A 16,950-nucleotide genomic window follows, 5' to 3' on the forward strand; every position below is an offset into this window, starting at 1 on the left:
ACTATAATTCAGCCTGTTTTCTTGTGCTCTCAGATAGAACGCCTCATTCGGCCGTTGTTCGTCCACTATAATGCAGTCTCTTGTCTTGTGCTCTCCGCTCGCTCTCTTTCACGTTGAGCCTCGCTTGCTCGTTGCCTGCTTTATTGTTTTTCTCTGGCTTTCCTTTTCATCTTCTTTCCTCGTTGAAGGCATATGTTATAGAATACAAATTTGCCATTTGTTTTTGTTGTCTGCAAAATTTTTGTTGTTTTCCTTAAACCGGGAGTGTGAGGTAAAATGCAAGTCCCGTTGGCTGTAGCGCTAAACTTCCCGCCTAGCTTTCCCGCCAAAACTACTGCGCCTGACACAATTGTAAAACAGTGCGACGTTTCAACGGCTTAACTTACATGGAAGGGGCGGACAAGACGTACGTACATACCGTTGTAAGTACGGACGGTTTGATGACGTCACTGACTATACAAACAAATTTTCTCGCATCGATGGGTTACCATTAATTTTCTTAGCTATGGTGCGTCCGCGCGCAGGCGGCAGCTCTTTTGGCGTCTTTGGCGCGCGCGGAGCCTCCGCTAATAAGATTATATGTACCTATTTGTGGGTATCACGACATCAAAAGTGAAGAATATCAGGCTCAGCGTCCACCCCAAACTTTGGAAAACGAATATCCATTTTTTGTAACTAACTGAAATAAAGTACTCTGCGCAACGATTTGTGCGGTCATTAGCGCGCGGCAAAAAACTAGCGCGTGCCACGTGCAAAACGTAAGAAATTTCCCACAAGCAAGGCTTGACAGCGAAATAAATAGTTCGTGTTTCTCTTAAAGGAGCATGGTGACCTATATTTTTTATTGCATAATAATAGTGCCCAGTGTTATGCCTCTTTAATCCTAAAAAAAAGTTTAAAAAAAGTTTGATCAGGGAATAGGAAAAAAAAGATATAGCTGCAAAGTCGTTGCACAAAAACCGTTAACTCTAAGATGTAAATTATGGACCAAGCAAAACATCGACTCGATCGAATGCATTTCGTCCACCTCGTTTTAAAATGGTGCAATTGTTCCACAAATTTTTATATGATATTGTTCCATATGTTCCATACTTTTCTTGTTCTTCCTGTCAAAGTTTCTCTTCCGAGTATTACTTTGATAAACTGGACTTTCAGCTACCGCAAAATGTAACGTGGACCAATGAATAACGCGCGAGATTAGCAGGAGTACAGGCATAAATGGGGCAAGATTGGCCCATCATATCTCTTGTGCGAGAATGGTGACCTATCTTTTTTATTTATTTTTCGAAATAGTGTTTGTGAGGAACATTCAGAGAAAGTTAAAAAAAAATTCATCGGTAATTTTTGTTCCTGAGGAATCACCTTAACAATCTCGGGAAGTCCTGAAATGCGATGTTAGAAAAATATCCAGACATTTGTGGCCTACGATATGGAGGCGAGGTATAAACAGTCACAGATCAAGTACAAAAACTCACAACTTATTGCCCATATAGTCTTGCTTATAAGTAAAGATATACAATGTCGAAAAACAGTCGCTGATGCAGTCGGAAAGTCTTACATCTGGGCGTCGTGCGGCTCGGATTCCGCTGGGACGGACTGGGCAAACGCGCCAACCACTTGTTGCTGGTTGACGACAACAGCTTGCTGCTCTTCTGCCTTTGTGTGCCTACCATCTTATACAGCGATCGAATGTCGTCCAGGGAACAAAAACAGGAAAAAAACCCCAAAAATCTGACAAGAAGAACTGACGTTGGTTATTAGGTGTTGTCAATCTGAGCTGGACTGGTAAGGTGAAAACCTGAGAGAGGACTGGGAGGTGGAAGACAAGGCCCGGTCCAAACAAGAATATCGTTTACATCCAGTTTTTTCAAGATCATGCAAGTGAATTTGGAACTGTAGTTGAATGGAGAGCAACTCAATGGAAGAATTGTTTTTCGTTCACGTAGACTACCCCAGCGGGGAATTCCAAAGGCAAACCGTGGCAACAACCGTCCTACCATTTCAGTTAATTATAAAAGAAGAAATGCTTGGTCTTTCTGTTCTGCGTAAAGGTTCCGAGTTCATAGTTCGAGTGTGTGTTCTTCTTCACAGTCCCTTTCTTGTATCTGATATGGTTTGCTTCATTTGACCAAGATAAATGATAAAAGTTTGACACCACCTATGCCCCTTTACGCACGCACAGACCGTGTACTTCTTCGGTGGCGTGAAAAAAAAAAACGCATACGAAAGAGCGAATTATTTTTACGCATTACGTGGAAATCAATGCGGCGTTACAGTAAATTCTCTGTTCACGAAATCATAGGGATTCGCAACTAAAATTTCTAACAGTATCTGACAATATAATAGAGATTCTTCTTAGAATGATTGAGCACCATCAGATTGAGACAGCTCTGGATTATGCAACCTTACAAAGCAAGAATGATTTAAAAGTTGTTAAATTACCAGTGCCAGGTACAGGGTTATAAGGGTTGTTTTTTCCGCTCTCGTTCAGGAAATCGTACACCTTGGGTAAATCGTGTGCAAGGGGCATCAGATTTACCGTGCAAGCGATCAGCAATATGGTCTGCAATATGATCTCTGCAACTACAAGACACTGCAAAACATAACAGAAGGCAGATATTTAGCTAACACAATTACTCAATAGGGGCACGCGTGGGAGGCACACTGAGAGGTCCAAATGGCGCAGAGATGATATAAATGGGGAACACATGGCAATAAAGCTTGTTGTAGATGTACAAAGCTACAATAATAAAGAATCAGAAAAAGAGATAATTGTTAAGAAGTTTACAAAAAATATTTGTTCTTTAAATTTAGCCACCAATAAAACAAAAGAAATCTTGGTTGTTAGCTAGTGACGTGACCGTGGGTGAGTTAACGATATTCTTGTTAGTATTTATCATACACGTGAACAGTACTTTTCACGGCGCGCTGATTGCGGGCTAGCTCGGAGGTGATTAGCAAGTACTAATCACCTCCACTTCGGTGAATAATTGTTAATTATTTTGATGGTTTGCTATCAATGCGCAGAGATACAGGAAACGCGTGGCAGCCATGTTGGATGTTCCTCTATTAAGTTGCCAAGTAAACCAAGTTGGTTTACATTTAAACCGAATGCGATGGCCTGTTCATTTTGATCTTGTCTTTATTTACCTTGTACTTTTGTTACTTGTACTGTTTATTTCAGTTTTTAACTGCTAGAGTTGTTAATAAACTATTAATATTACATCATTATTATACCTTCAACAGCCAGTTAAATGTAACTGGGTTATTCTTTAAAATTATGTTATGTTTTAACTGAAAAAAAAAATCTGCATTCACGTGAGGACCTCATTGAGACATGCAATGCATACTTACGATAATTGTGAAGGCCTGGGTTTTGAGAAGAAATTTTGGGTAAGACTGGAGAAGAGCGGAGCAAATGCTATTTTGAAACACAATGACCATCACCCAGCAAAACACTGTGATTCCCTTGAAGAAGCTGACTCTTGCATCTGCTCCAATCATTCCTTTGGTATAACTGACGATACAGATCCAAGTGGCTAACAACATCAGCTACATTAACAGAAATATATTCTTGTAAGAAATTTACTCCAGTTCGCATTGTGTGATCGTCCCGATGAGAGTATTTATGAAAAGAGCCGTTGTTGGTGACTGGTGTTTCAAGTGAATAGTGTTTGTCAGTCGATAATGTTATAAGTCTGGTCCATTGAAAAGCGATTGGTCAGTAAAGTAAAACGGTATTCGCTGAAAGACTTGCTGTAAAGTTTGTCATCAGTCATTGGTCGGCTTCGAGCCGTCTTTTGTTAGTCAAATGGACTAACTAATGACTGAAGACTGGTTATATACTCCAGTCCTTACAGACGGGAAGATCTCTTATTATACTAATGCAGACCTGCCAACTCTTACGGTTCTGCCGTGAGTCCTCACGATTTTTTCTCATTTCTCACGGTCTCACGACAAGGCTCCAAATATCTCACGGTTTTTTGGAAAAATCCTTCTGAATAAAATAAACTAAGTTGTTGAATAAAAATGGAATATTTACGAGGAATGCTAGTACCATAAAGTGATAAACTTATAAAGAAAAACGCTGTACTTGCTACTTTTTTGTACCGAGACGTGATTTTTGCTTTCGTTCAATAACTTACCATTATTTTCCGCGTCTGTCTACCATTTCGAAAGGGAAGTAGGCCCCGGGGTAGGCCCTGGGAATGAGGTTGGTGTCTAGTTCCCTTGATAGAAAGGGGTTTGATCGGGAAAAAAAAACAGAATCTCAATATTTTTTGTAGAATCTCCAGATTTTTTTTCATGGGCCTCCTGATTTTCCTTTACCAGGAGTTGGCAGGTCTGCTTATCTGTGAATTCCCCAAAACCCTTAACAGGACATGAACCGACTGGCGAAACACTCTGAACTCTCAGAAGGTTAAAACGTGGCCCAAAAGTCGTTAAGGTGTGTGAGTTTTTCTCCCCACATAAATGTAATTTATTATCGGCTGTTTATGTTTTAATCAAGAGGAAAGTGGCTCGAATATCGAAGCCGATGAGAGATGGATCATTATCTGTTCTCTATTCTCAGGTTTAGTCATATTTTTTAATTAATTAGTAAATGATTTCCAAGTTTGGCGTCAGATGCAAAAGGGAACGGTACTCACAAACTCAACCAGTTTTATCCGCAATGAAAGAACTTTTCCAGTAAGCAGTTGTGCGGGGTACGGTTGGCCTTCTTCGATTTGGACGCTGACCAGGCTGTGCCTGTTGTCCAACTGCTTGAATCTGTTGTCCAGGTCGAACAAAATATTGCCCAGGCTGTGCCTGTGGTGTCGACAACGGCTGTCCTGGAGGGGCCTGGGTGTACACTGGCTGAAATTGACCACGGGAAGCCTGCGGGAATCCTGAGGCTGGCTCATATTAAGAAAAGCTGGAGTTTATCTGCAAGTGGGCAAGTCAATGAATAATAATTGGAAACTGTTTCAGGCAGGAAAATGGCTCCTGTAGCCTAGAATAGCCAAATGTAAGAATGCAAAGCACACACAGTAATGAAATGAAAGGTCTTGTTCGGTTTAAAACACCTATGGCGAGAACAGCATCGCTAACGATAAGGAAATCAAAATTGCGCAGGAATGTGAAATCTTAGAGTTCAATTAATTCAACAGCTCAGAATTGCTACGTTAAAAAATTGTCATACTTTAGTAATCCTTATCCAGCCTGAACAGCACATAAGACTCCAATAGGTATGACGTATTCAGTAAGCGCCACTCGCAGTTGTTACCGTGAAATTGCCAGGGGCATCGAGCATTTGCGAGCATAAGAGCAGTGCGTTTATTTTTGCGAGCACGACCAGTGCGAGCACTTTAGATGATACCTGATGGCTTGCAGCGATCAGTTGGGAATTTAACAAACCCAACCGGACAAATAACACACGCAAACGATAATAACCATGTTTATTGCGAAAACCTAATTTCACTTGAATTATGGAGTTTATCAGTTCCACAGAAATCGTTTCGTTGTCTAACCTCTATTGAAATCCCAGAAATGCAGTTATTATACTTTAGTTAAGGATTAATTAAACAGCAAAGCAATAAACAGCATTCTACCTTTGCGGGTGCCCTTCCCGAAGAATTCTTACCTGTATCAGTTTCAATAAAATAGGAAACATGCTTCCAGAAACAATAGCGCGTGTTTCTCCCACTTCTCCAGCGTCAAATTTTGTTTCCAAGATGTAAATTTTGTTTCCGCTTAGTACACCACAGCGAATTTTAACGCGAATCCGAGCATACGAGCGGTTGCTCAAGGTTTGCGTGCGCTAACAAGCGAGCACTCATCTAATTATTTTGCGAGAAATTCGAGCAAATGCCAAATTTTGCGAGCATTTTTAAATTGAATGGGACCGTTCGATAGCCCTACTGTTAACAAGCCGCACTGTTAAACAACAGTTGAGTCATTTTTTAAGGCTCTGGATAGCTTTTACCTCTTTACCTCCTCCTTTTAGTAGCTAAAATGAATTGGGTCGTACTTGTTAATCCCCAAATATTTGGTATTTGGCAGTGTTTTATGATTCAACAAATCAGTCAATTGTCTGCTGTTCCACAGCATTCGGAAATCAAAGTTTTCCCAATGTTTTCCAAGAATAAAAGTAGCCAATAACAAATCTAGAGTGCATTTCCACACTAACTCACTATCCCATGTCAGTTTTCAGTGTTCTGCGGCAACTGGAAATATGGCTTTGCAAAGGCATTTTCTCGGAAACTGCTATAGTAAACAAACTTTGAAATATCGGATAGCTGCACTAAACTTAAAATATTAGGTTATCGTACGTTGCAGCAAAGCTGTAAATTTCCTTCAAATTCTATGCTCGTGTTGAAAACAAAAGTGAAACTAATTTTCTGATCACTGGCTAATTAGTTCTTTGGCTGCAATTACCTAAGAAGAAATTAGGGCGTGAAATGGATTCTCCGTTCCTTGCTCTCTCTCAGCCGAGCGACGCTTGAATCCAATTGCGCTGCGAGAGAGCATACTGCTCAAAAACTGTATACTGGCCAGAATTTTGCACAATTGTGAATGATTGCACATACCCCGGCCATATGTAAAAGTCAGTGCTTTGTCCTGTTCTCAGACAATAACAATGAAGAATGTTCATTCCCTTACCTTTGTTGTCTCTTCAGTGGATGAGAATGAATTATCCTCACGTAAGAAAACCTTTCAGACTGTTTCGAGTAAAGACACCGTGCTTTAGGTGAAAATGAGTTATAATGTATGTTCTTGATTAGGTTTGCCTTGCCAAGCACACTAACCCAAAACGCTCTGTCCTCACAGATGAAGGACTCGAAGAACTTCAGTTGTTTTCTCGGAAAAATAGGAACACATATATAGATGAAAAATATGTGAATTTAATCGCGCCAATTACCTCTCAGAAAAATAGGTCCGCTGTGCGTGCATATTGAGAAATCACTCTGAGATCACGCGCACCACATGCATGTAATGAAGTAAAATCACTGATCGTCGGGTAACTCTAGAATTTCATTTTCACGCGGAATTCATTCTGAAAGTACCACTTCATCAAATGAGTTTCAGGGCTGTGTTAAAACGAAACAGAGCTTAATCTACAAAGTATCTCGGTGCAACGTACTTGAAAGAATATAATGCTACTATTGGGTAGTTGGGTTTTTTAAAAAGTAATTCTCTCGACGTTTACTAAATTCTCCCATGAAGCTTGGTACACAACGCATGTATAAACTTGGATCCGAAACGATTTTAAAAATAGCGCTGTAGCAGACGCTATCACATAGAGTTTCTTGAAATTGTGTTCGGTTGTCAAAAGCAGATTCCCACGAGCAGGTGAATAATTTGTGTACAAGGTCTCCGCAAACATTAAATTTGGAAACCTTTAATAATCGGTGTGACGCTACCCGTAACTCTTATAACTAAAAGGTGGACACTTGGACGTGAATGAAAGTCCCTGCTTAGTACGAGAGCTGGGATTGACTGATTTAGTCAGTTATAAATTGACCTAATATCTCACATTTTTATCACAAAAGAGAACCCTCGATTGTGTATTATTATTTTCTGTTGAGAAATATCATTTGAAGAAAATCCTGGAACACGTCTTTTTCTGTTAACTCGGTAGTGAAACAGTGATTATTGCAGCTACGTAACACTGACAGAACAAAAACAACTTGTGGCCACTTCTAAATTATTTTTATTGAAGAATTAAAACATCATAAGATATGCTACAAATAGGCTAAGAGTGCACAGTGTGGTAGCAATACTGAACCACGTGCAGTTCAGATTGTCTTTATCTAAAGATCTTCTCTTTTACTTATCCGTTTTTTATTGATTATGACACTTATCACTCAAAGCTGAATGTATCTTGTCACTAGTTATTTGTGTTTATGGTTTACCTCGATCTGAATACTCGAAAACTGACTCATTGAACGTAAAACTTTGAAAAAAACTGTAAAGTCTGTAAATGAATATAAAACGAACTAAACTTAACTGAGAAATGACATCTCTCTGCAGTTAAGTTTTGCTCGATTGCTATTTGTCCCCTAATCCTAATTCAGGATTCTTCGTAGCTATCGTTACTTGTTTCGAGTTACGTTAATGCAGCTATTAACCCACAAAGCTTTTAGCAGAACTATCTTGCTACACACAATGTCAAGTTTTACACTCGTCTTACAAACTAGTTACAACTTATTGAGTGGCTGTGGTGAAAACTGAGCCTGTGCGCCAACCTCTTGCTGCACATGCGTGCCAGCTGGCTGCTGCGCAACGCCGGCAGCAGCAGCAATCTCCTTTGATCTTTGCGCAGCGTACATATCCGACAAGAGAATAATGTCGTCAATGAAAGCCACGCACGCCATCATACCAAATATCTGTTAAAAGAAAGCGGGCAGATTTGTAAGATTGTTATTATTCTTACCTCATTCTCGTCCCTAGAGCCTCCATTTCTTTTATTCACGTGGTCGGCAAAACGGGTATTCTAAAACGAGAAGCACTGGGGACGAGAATGGTTGTTACCTCAGCTTCACTAGTGTTCCCTTCCCAGACGTCAAGTCGGAGCGAGCTGTTAGCCCAAGAACTGGTTATTTTTTGTCTCATCCTCATAAATTCCCTAAACTTAAATTAGAGTTTTGTTCGATCAAATTATCAAAACAAATGTTAAACGTTGGCGCAAGACCTTGCCCTTCTGCTTCTCCCCCGGTCCGCTCATGCTTAAACCATAAAAATACTATTTTCCCTGAGAGGTCTTCAAGGAAGAAAATGATAGAAACAGGGAAGAAAGAGATAACCTTACAAACAGGGTTCCGATAGTTAAGTATCGGCCAACGAAGCCAGTTGAGGGTCAAGTAAATCAAGCCGAGCGTGGCCTGGGCCTACTCCACGTCCTTTTTTCTCAGACGGCTCATGGTTCCCTCTGCTGACCCTAAATCACGCTAGGTTCACCCAGTCGATAGAAAAAGAGCGTTGAATACAAGCCGCACATGTCACATGATTGAATTACATGAATTTCCTGACCAGAGACTAAGAAAAAATTTAAACTTGCTTACCGTGGAAGCAAAAAGCAAGCCCACGGTCATTCCAAGGGTTGTAGTGAAATTGAAATCGCTGTAAACTTTATACAAATCGACGAGGCGAATTGTAAAGCTCACCGTACATGTAATGAGTAGAATCGTCAAGACCACTTGGATTCCTAATGACTGAAAAAAAAAAAAAATCAAGATCGTAAAACTGTGGAACTAGGACTGACAAAATGACAGCACTGTGCAACACAAAAATTCATTTTCCTTTCTTTAATAAACCGGCAGAAAGAGAGTTCTTTTGAATGCTACTCACAGGCTCAGAGCAAAACCATGTAATAGAGAGTTAGCGGGGTGCGAGCCCGGCTTTTTTCAAAGAGACTCGCGAACTGGTTTGATAAATGGATGATGGATGATGGGTAAGCTAGTTCAGACGTGGTTAATGTTTAAAACGAGCATAACTCTGGATCTCTTCGTTGTAACAATACGTCAGCTAACGACGGTACGCCGAGCACAACTTGTGTTTCATTGGTTCTATATTTTACCTCGTAACTCAGTCATACTCAAGTCATATATTTTATTTAGTTTTTATTCTGTAAATCATTTATTGATTTAGTTGCGTGTGCGTACGTTTTAATACTGTTCGCTCCCTTCTTAGTCCAGTCTCTGAACTCTCCTTTCTTACCGCCCCATATAGGGGCTGAACCCGGGCGGGCGAAAGAAGAGTCCAGGATATCTTCCATGCGCATGCTCAGAACGCCGCCATTTTTTCCCCCCAAATCGGGGGAAAAGCCATATTTGGAAGTATTTTTCAGATTTGGCTTGTGGCGCGATTTTCTGAATGATAATATGCAAGCAACAATTTCTGCATTCAGATTGATTAAAAACATGTCAATTAATCCAAAATCAGTGGATTTTTAACAGTGCCAAGCTAAACCACATTCGATTTGTTTTTTGTCACAAAATCAAAGATAACGAAAGAAATCTTTGCCAAGATTTGTTGACACCGACTCAGACTTAAAAGTGCAAGAGCTGCATTATGCAAATGAGCTACTTGTACGCGTCAGACTTTCCTTTCAAAAACTTTTTCAAAATCGCTCAACATACAGAAACAATACGAAAAAATGTTTGGGAAAAGAGTATTGACGCGTACTCGTTGTCGATAGGAGTACAGACCACGATAAACCATATTTCGATTTTTACGTTTTTATGTTTTTTACGACAATATCAACGTCAAAGAAAATGTTTTCTTTCAGAGCGCGAGCTGAAAAAGGCATTGCGCGACACATTGACGCGAGAAGCGTGGTTGGGACCTCTTAATTTTTGATTGGTTGGTCCCAGCATGCGCATGCAAGTTATCCTGGACTCTTTTTTCGCCAGCCCAGGTTCAGCCCCTATATGGGGTGGGAAGAAAGGAGAGTTCAGGGACTGGACTACTCCCTTCTCCAACCCTTGCCAACGGAGCAATAACTTTCTGAGAATTCACAAGTTAGTATTAAGACTTACAACCAATGTGCAGTATGAAGGTTGTCGAAAGTAAGTCTTGTTTTTGTTGATGCTAAGCACAGACACGATTTGGATCAGAATGACCATCACCCAACAAAATATGGTGATTCCCTTGAAGAAGTTAGTTCTGCCATCAAAGGCGAACAGTCTGTTTGAGTACACCACAGCACAGGGCCAGGCTACTGAGAGACAGACCTGTGAACGAGAAATAAGAATTCAAATAATCACCATTCAGATCATATTATGCCATCATTGATACGTAACACATCGCATTAAATTTAAGCAATAGAGCACTTTTTCCGTGTTTACATAGCCTCATCGGGTTAGCATAACTTTCGAAAACTCTCCTAACACTCCTGGCACTTAGGCTCTGTAAACACGGAAAAAGTGCTCTATTGCTTTTATAAATTACATACTCTCATCTAAACACACCTGTCGACCAATGAGAGCGCGCGTAGTGGCGCAGTTATTTTATAAGTAAAGATTGATAAACTCGTTTGGATGTCATATAACTTTGATTATTATGAAGATATGATTTATCAACGCAGTTATGCACACAACTTAAGCAGTTGTGAAATTATAGTCTGAGAAAATTTCAGACCTGAGCATGATTCGAACCAATGACCTCTGCGATACCGGTGTGGTTCTCTACCAACTGAGGTATCATGAGCCAACTGGGAGCTGGCCACTTTGTGAGTTCGTAATATACCCGTAGATTGTGAGGAATACAAGTGAATGTACGAAATATCATGTATGAACTGCTGAGAAAGATATGAAGACATGATTGATGATCGCAGCTATACACAGAACATAGGCAATTATTTATAATTTTTTTTAGGGTTTATTTTTACAAGTGCTTATGTTGTGTGTATAACTGCAATGATCAATCATGTCTTGATATTTCAATTTTTCCGCAGTTCTTATGTGATATTGCATATATTCACTTGTAACTCTGATTACTGACTGTAATGTAAATAGTTTTTATTTGGCGATGAATGCAGAAGTTGGAGGGGGTGGTAAACAGAGTGCCCCTCAGGCTTCTTAAAGCCCCACTGAAGCTTGAAAATACAGCTGATTGTAATCAACAGGTAAAAGCCATAAGAAACGTACAGGTGATGTGCATATTTTTTTGCTGTTTTTATAAGAAGCCACCCATCAAGAATGACCCCCTTTGCAATTTACAGCTGTACTTACAAGCCCGATATTCCTTGAGCAAAATAAACCACTCTTCAAGTACTTCATATCAATCTTTATCGATGTTACATCCTCTTCTTGATCCACTGGAGGCTGAGCAGGCGCACCCTGAATGAGAACAGGTTGGGTTGCAGGCTGTCCAGCAGGTACAGAGTATTGCAAAGGCTGCCCCTGTTGTCCCATGGGGGACTGACCGGTCAATACCGGTTGTGGTTGACCAGGATGCATCTGGTACATGACTGGCTGAGCGGGAGGACCGTAGCCTTGTGGGCTGCCAGCAGCTGGTTGTTGACTGGGAAAAGCAGTCTGACCAGCTCCTGTCTGTTGGGCTGGTTGCTGATAAATCGTTCAATGAACCAATCAGTCTGTGTCCATAAACAATTAGGAAATTAGAAATCACTTTAACCAGCAAGGCCAGACGTAATTATAAGAACTTATATCCAGTAATTGAACTGGATAATGCAAATCTTTGTGAGTTACAGAAGGCAAGTTATTAAGAACATTTAAAACCTTTAATTTGAATTAATGGCTGGTATATTTTTCTTCATTTTGCATTGGATAACTCACTAGCTAGGTGCTGTTATTCAGAACTGGTAGAAATGGAAGTCATCCACCAATTGTGCCATTCGTGGTTGAATGTAAGGTAATCAATGATTAAAATAACTTGATACTGCTTTGCTGTAGAAAATCAGCTAGATGAGTTTACATAGCATTTTGTGTCATGAATTATAGCTCTTTTTATCTAAACTTCTCAACATCATGAATTCCAGAAGACTTAAAAAGATTACTTGAAGGAACGTAAATGACAAATTCAACTGATATCCACACGGACAGATCTTCCATGTTTTTCTTAGAAAGTGCGTTTATTTCAGTGAACGCAAAATACTAAAGCTGATGTCAATGTTATTCAACTATACTGCTTTCTCTTTATTCGTCCCTGAATAAAATTGATACAAATTAAGAGAGCTAAATAGCCAGTAGCAATAATTTAAAATCTACACTTAGGGTATTGACCGCGGAATCGGAGCAAGCAAAAACCAGTGAAAGGTGTAAACCACATCGCAAATTTTAAAAGGTGTCTGTTGGACTGTAGCTGCTATGAGCAGTTGACCTCAAACACTCTCACTTAAATTATTGTTTAGCAAGAAAGCTGTCATTAGTTACGAAGAAACTGAAACGTTTATGATTAAGAGAATTATGCCTCAATTCGTTTTCTGGGATAATTTGTAAAGCAATAGTCAGTTTATGCAATTGCTTCTTAGAATTTCTGGCCAATACTCAAGAAACATGACTCTGCAGCATGCTATAGTTAGCCCAACTCTCTACACTGTTTTTTTTCTGGGAAAACCAAAAAGACAATTGCTCGTTTCAAAGTATTCGATCCGACAAAGAGATGTTTCCTACGAACTAGCTTATTCCATAATCACTAAGATTTATAATCTTGTTTCTAGTAAACGATCGAAATTAATTGAATTTAGTCCTGCATTTTAGCTCTGAATCACAACTGAGAAACACACATACTTTTTTACCAATTCCCATGACATGCAATTCTTTTATATCAAGAATATGATTAACTGTTGAAAACACTTTCCTTTGGTTATCCAGCCAGTAATTTCTTTCCTTAATTTTACGAAGTTTTATTTGATTAGTTTAGGAAATAGTCGCAAGTATTGTAAGTCCTTCGCTACGGTGCCATTATGTGCAAATACAACTGATGAAGGAAAATATAGGATTAGTACTGTGTTTAGAACTTTTAAAATTCTTTAGCTTAAATAATAATAACACACTCGTTTCTCTTATGCTTTCTTCGCTGCGATTCGCAGCGACACAGGCATAAACACGGCTGAGAAAAGCAACTGCACTTGATCTTGTGTTTAGTCTGGTGTGCGTGTTTCATGCTACGTTCTCTTTACGAGAGAGGCGTCACTAGACAATTGGAATCGTTTTTCTTTCCTCTAGAGCTTATGCTTGCTCCTTTTTGCATGCTTTTTTCACTGCTGGCCTGCCCTTGATTGCTAACTTTGATGGATCGAGCTGCTTAGATGACCAACTGACTTGGCCATGTGAAAGAGCCGTGAGACTGTCGCTAGATTAGAATTGCCTCTTTACTAATAAGATACGCTCCAAAAGCAAATAGCAAACTGACACTTACCAAGACTGAATTGTCTTCCCTTCGAAAACAATGTGAGTGAAAGCAGTCAGCCGTTTTTGATTTCGATGTAAGGTGTTTGTCTCAAAAAATACCTTCGTTTCGCTGATGAATGATGAATGCCTGGGCTGCTGCCTAGGGTGATTAGCGTAATTCGATATCCCCAAGAGACGCTTAAACTCTGCACCGCGTTCTTGGAAAAACAGGAAGACGAGTGATTCAGAGAATGTTTGCACATTTATCCAGCGTGATGTTTACATCCAATTTTTACAGACTTTATTCGCCAAAGAGAAATAATAAGCAAAAGCTTGAAATAGAGTAATAATTCACATTTTCTGTGGTCTTTGTTAGTGGAGGCTAGCTTCTGCACTGTTTAATCTGAATGCTGAAATCGGCTCGAGGCATCGCTTCGTTTATACACTCCGACATCATTTGAAACAAGACTGACATTAATACTGGGAAAACACTGGTAAACAAAGCTTATTTGAATATAACAGTAATAGTGAATAGTTCTAATTATTGTAAAAGCAATAATATACTAAAATTGTCTTTTCATATGGGAAATTTCAACCCGGTCGATCGGGATAAAATTCAAGAAAAAAAACCAAGATGGTGGACATAAACTTGTATCGTTCTCGGTTGTGGTAGCTTTGTGAATTCTTGTAACTTTACTAATAAAGCTAATTTGCATACTCCTAAAGTGGAAATACATACAAGACAAAAAATATGCTATTTGGCTGCTATGTTGCGAAAGCTATTTTGTCTAAAATGTTTCATCCCGGCTACCCGGGCTGGAGTGTTCATATGGGAAAGTTTTCATCCCGTTTATCGAGATCTCGGTCGCAAAAACCGCGATTTCGGTAACCGGGCGAGCCAGGCTTCTCGTATGAACACATGGAACTTTTTAAGAAGGAAAGAGTGGTGGGGCGAGATCTCGGAAACCGAGCCAGCCCGGGCTCATATGAAGAGGACCTTAATTATGATTTGATGGTGTGATTAATCACGTGACTAAGTCCAGATAAGCAATTAATTTTGATATATAAAAGGACACTGGTGTCTTGAAATTAAGAAATCTTTCAAAAAAAAGGATTAATTAAAGAAAATAGACTTTTTTCTTAGCGTGCGACACAAATACACGGATGTGAAAGCAAACGAAGAGCGATCTGACGGCGAGAAGTGCAGTTTTATTCTCCTCTGCTTTCCTTTTCCGATAGAGTGTGTTCATTGTCACGCAATAAAAAATAAAATCAAAAACCATGAACTGGATAAAGTCAACAAACTATTTTAGACGATAAAATACGAAGAAATTTCTCCAGGTTTAAGATATGTGCGCTGCCACAAAGTTAAGATATTCATCGAAATGTTCGGCGCAAAATTATAGAGCCCAGTATGGAGCCGCCATGCCGGAAGGACCGGAGAGTAGTGTAAACATCTGGAAATTCCTTTGGCTACCTAGGCCACTGATTATCTGAACTGAACCAAAAAAGTTTTAAAAAAAGTAATTTTCTTAATACTTACGCTTCTAAAATGGCTACTAATCACGAGATAAGTGTATATTTTTCGACAAAAGCTATCTTAGCTTAATGTCGTCACGCACCTCCAATTCAAAATGCACTGATTTCCAAACGCAGGATGGTATTGAGCTGGAAAGTTGTAAACCTCTTAAGTCTGTCTGATAAGGATAAAAGCTTTAGTGGCTCTTTAGTTTTAGATTTGAGAATTTGATCGCGCGGAGGATTTTTAAAACAAAAACTGACAACTCATAGTCTAAAATATGAAAGGTACTGCGCCCGACGGTAACCATAAAACGCGAGTCCACAGCTTTTGAATACTCTGTTTTGCTTAATACTACATCGTAGCCGGTTGCAGGCGTTCGGTTCAGTCTGAGCTGTGAGCCGGAGCGAAGAACGAGTGAAAAAAACAAAGCGTTCTCGGGCTCGCCTCGTTCGCTCGCCCTCACAAACCGCGAGAGCCTGGAACAGGCTAAATACCTTGGACTTTTAGGCCGGCACTGGCACACGAGGGGACTAGTCCCTGCGACTAGTCCCCGGAAACAAATCACGGGAACAAGTCCCATCGTGCATGTGAACTGGCTATTTTTACTTCAAAATCTAGTCGCAGGGACCAACTTTGGTCCCTGAAAATACTACCCACGAATTCAAACCACTTTAAGTTTTTGGGAGAAGTCCTTGCGACTTGTCCCTCAGAACGCGTCGTGTGAACTGTTCGTGGGGCAAGTCCCTGCGACCAGTCCCTTCGTGTAAACTCTTCAGAGGACTAATGGCAGGGACTAGTGACAGGGACTAGTGACAGGGACTAGTGACAGGGACTAGTGACAGGGACTAGTCACAGGGACTAGTGACAGGGACTAGTCACAGGGACTAGTCACAGGGACTAGTCACAGGGACTAGTCACAGGGACTAGTCACAGGGACTAGTCACAGGGACTAGTCACAGGGACTAGTCCCGGCCCTCGTGTGTGCCGACCTTAAACGTGAGGAGTTGACTAGTGCAGCGGGAGGGTTAGGGAAATCGGGAAAAAGAAAGAGAGGGCGGAGGAGAAAGACCCTCCCTCTCCCTCTCTTTATTTTTTCCCGATTTCCTCAACCCCTTTATGCACCTGCTACGCAGACTAGGAATTGACGGATAACAAGGACATACTATGCTGACCGTCAATGCTATTTTTGCCGGTGTCGGGGCGAATTTACTTGTCGAATTCGGCTCTTTACGCCGTGCAATTTCTGCTTAAAATCAGTGTACCTGAGTGAAGTTCTCCAAAGAAATAAGATACTATGAAACTAAACTTTAATGAACGGACGATAGCCTTTTAAGACTTTTTTGTAGAGAGCCCTCAGTTTACTTTCATAATTTCTTTCGTAATCAGGCAGAAAGTACGGAGCAAGACGCTTTTAGGTGTGTGAAACAATGTACTCCAGTGAGACATTAAGCACCAGTTTTATTACTGATAGAGGTATCTTTTCGTGATGCCCACACTAACTGTTATGCTATGTTCGTTTTAAAATTAAACTGTGCGTTGTCACGAACGTCTCCTTGCCCCCTTAAAACCGCATCTCAAGTTTCTTCCTAC

The 16,950-nt window shown here is 40.2% G+C and overlaps 2 protein-coding genes across 2 annotated transcripts; both read right to left on the bottom strand.

The window, feature by feature from the left end:
• Positions 1–1,494: 1,494 nt before the first annotated feature.
• Positions 1,495–3,668, bottom strand: LOC138030675 (uncharacterized). The gene is made up of 3 exons (XM_068878559.1): positions 3,355–3,668; positions 2,443–2,593; positions 1,495–1,731 (listed from the first exon to the last, which is right to left on the bottom strand). The coding sequence occupies exons 1-3, from the start codon at positions 3,547–3,549 to the stop codon at positions 1,667–1,669; spliced, it is 411 nt and encodes a 136-aa protein (XP_068734660.1). The 5' UTR covers positions 3,550–3,668; the 3' UTR covers positions 1,495–1,666.
• Positions 3,669–7,675: 4,007 nt separating this feature from the next.
• LOC138029962 (uncharacterized) lies at positions 7,676–14,053 on the bottom strand. The gene is made up of 5 exons (XM_068877804.1): positions 13,867–14,053; positions 11,715–12,079; positions 10,521–10,715; positions 9,045–9,194; positions 7,676–8,369 (listed from the first exon to the last, which is right to left on the bottom strand). The coding sequence occupies exons 2-5, from the start codon at positions 11,949–11,951 to the stop codon at positions 8,181–8,183; spliced, it is 771 nt and encodes a 256-aa protein (XP_068733905.1). The 5' UTR covers positions 11,952–12,079; positions 13,867–14,053; the 3' UTR covers positions 7,676–8,180.
• Between the last annotated feature and the right edge of the window lie 2,897 nt (positions 14,054–16,950).

The sequence above is a fragment of the Montipora capricornis genome, chromosome 13 (assembly GCF_036669925.1).
Source record: "Montipora capricornis isolate CH-2021 chromosome 13, ASM3666992v2, whole genome shotgun sequence".
Taxonomy (NCBI): domain Eukaryota; kingdom Metazoa; phylum Cnidaria; class Anthozoa; order Scleractinia; family Acroporidae; genus Montipora; species Montipora capricornis.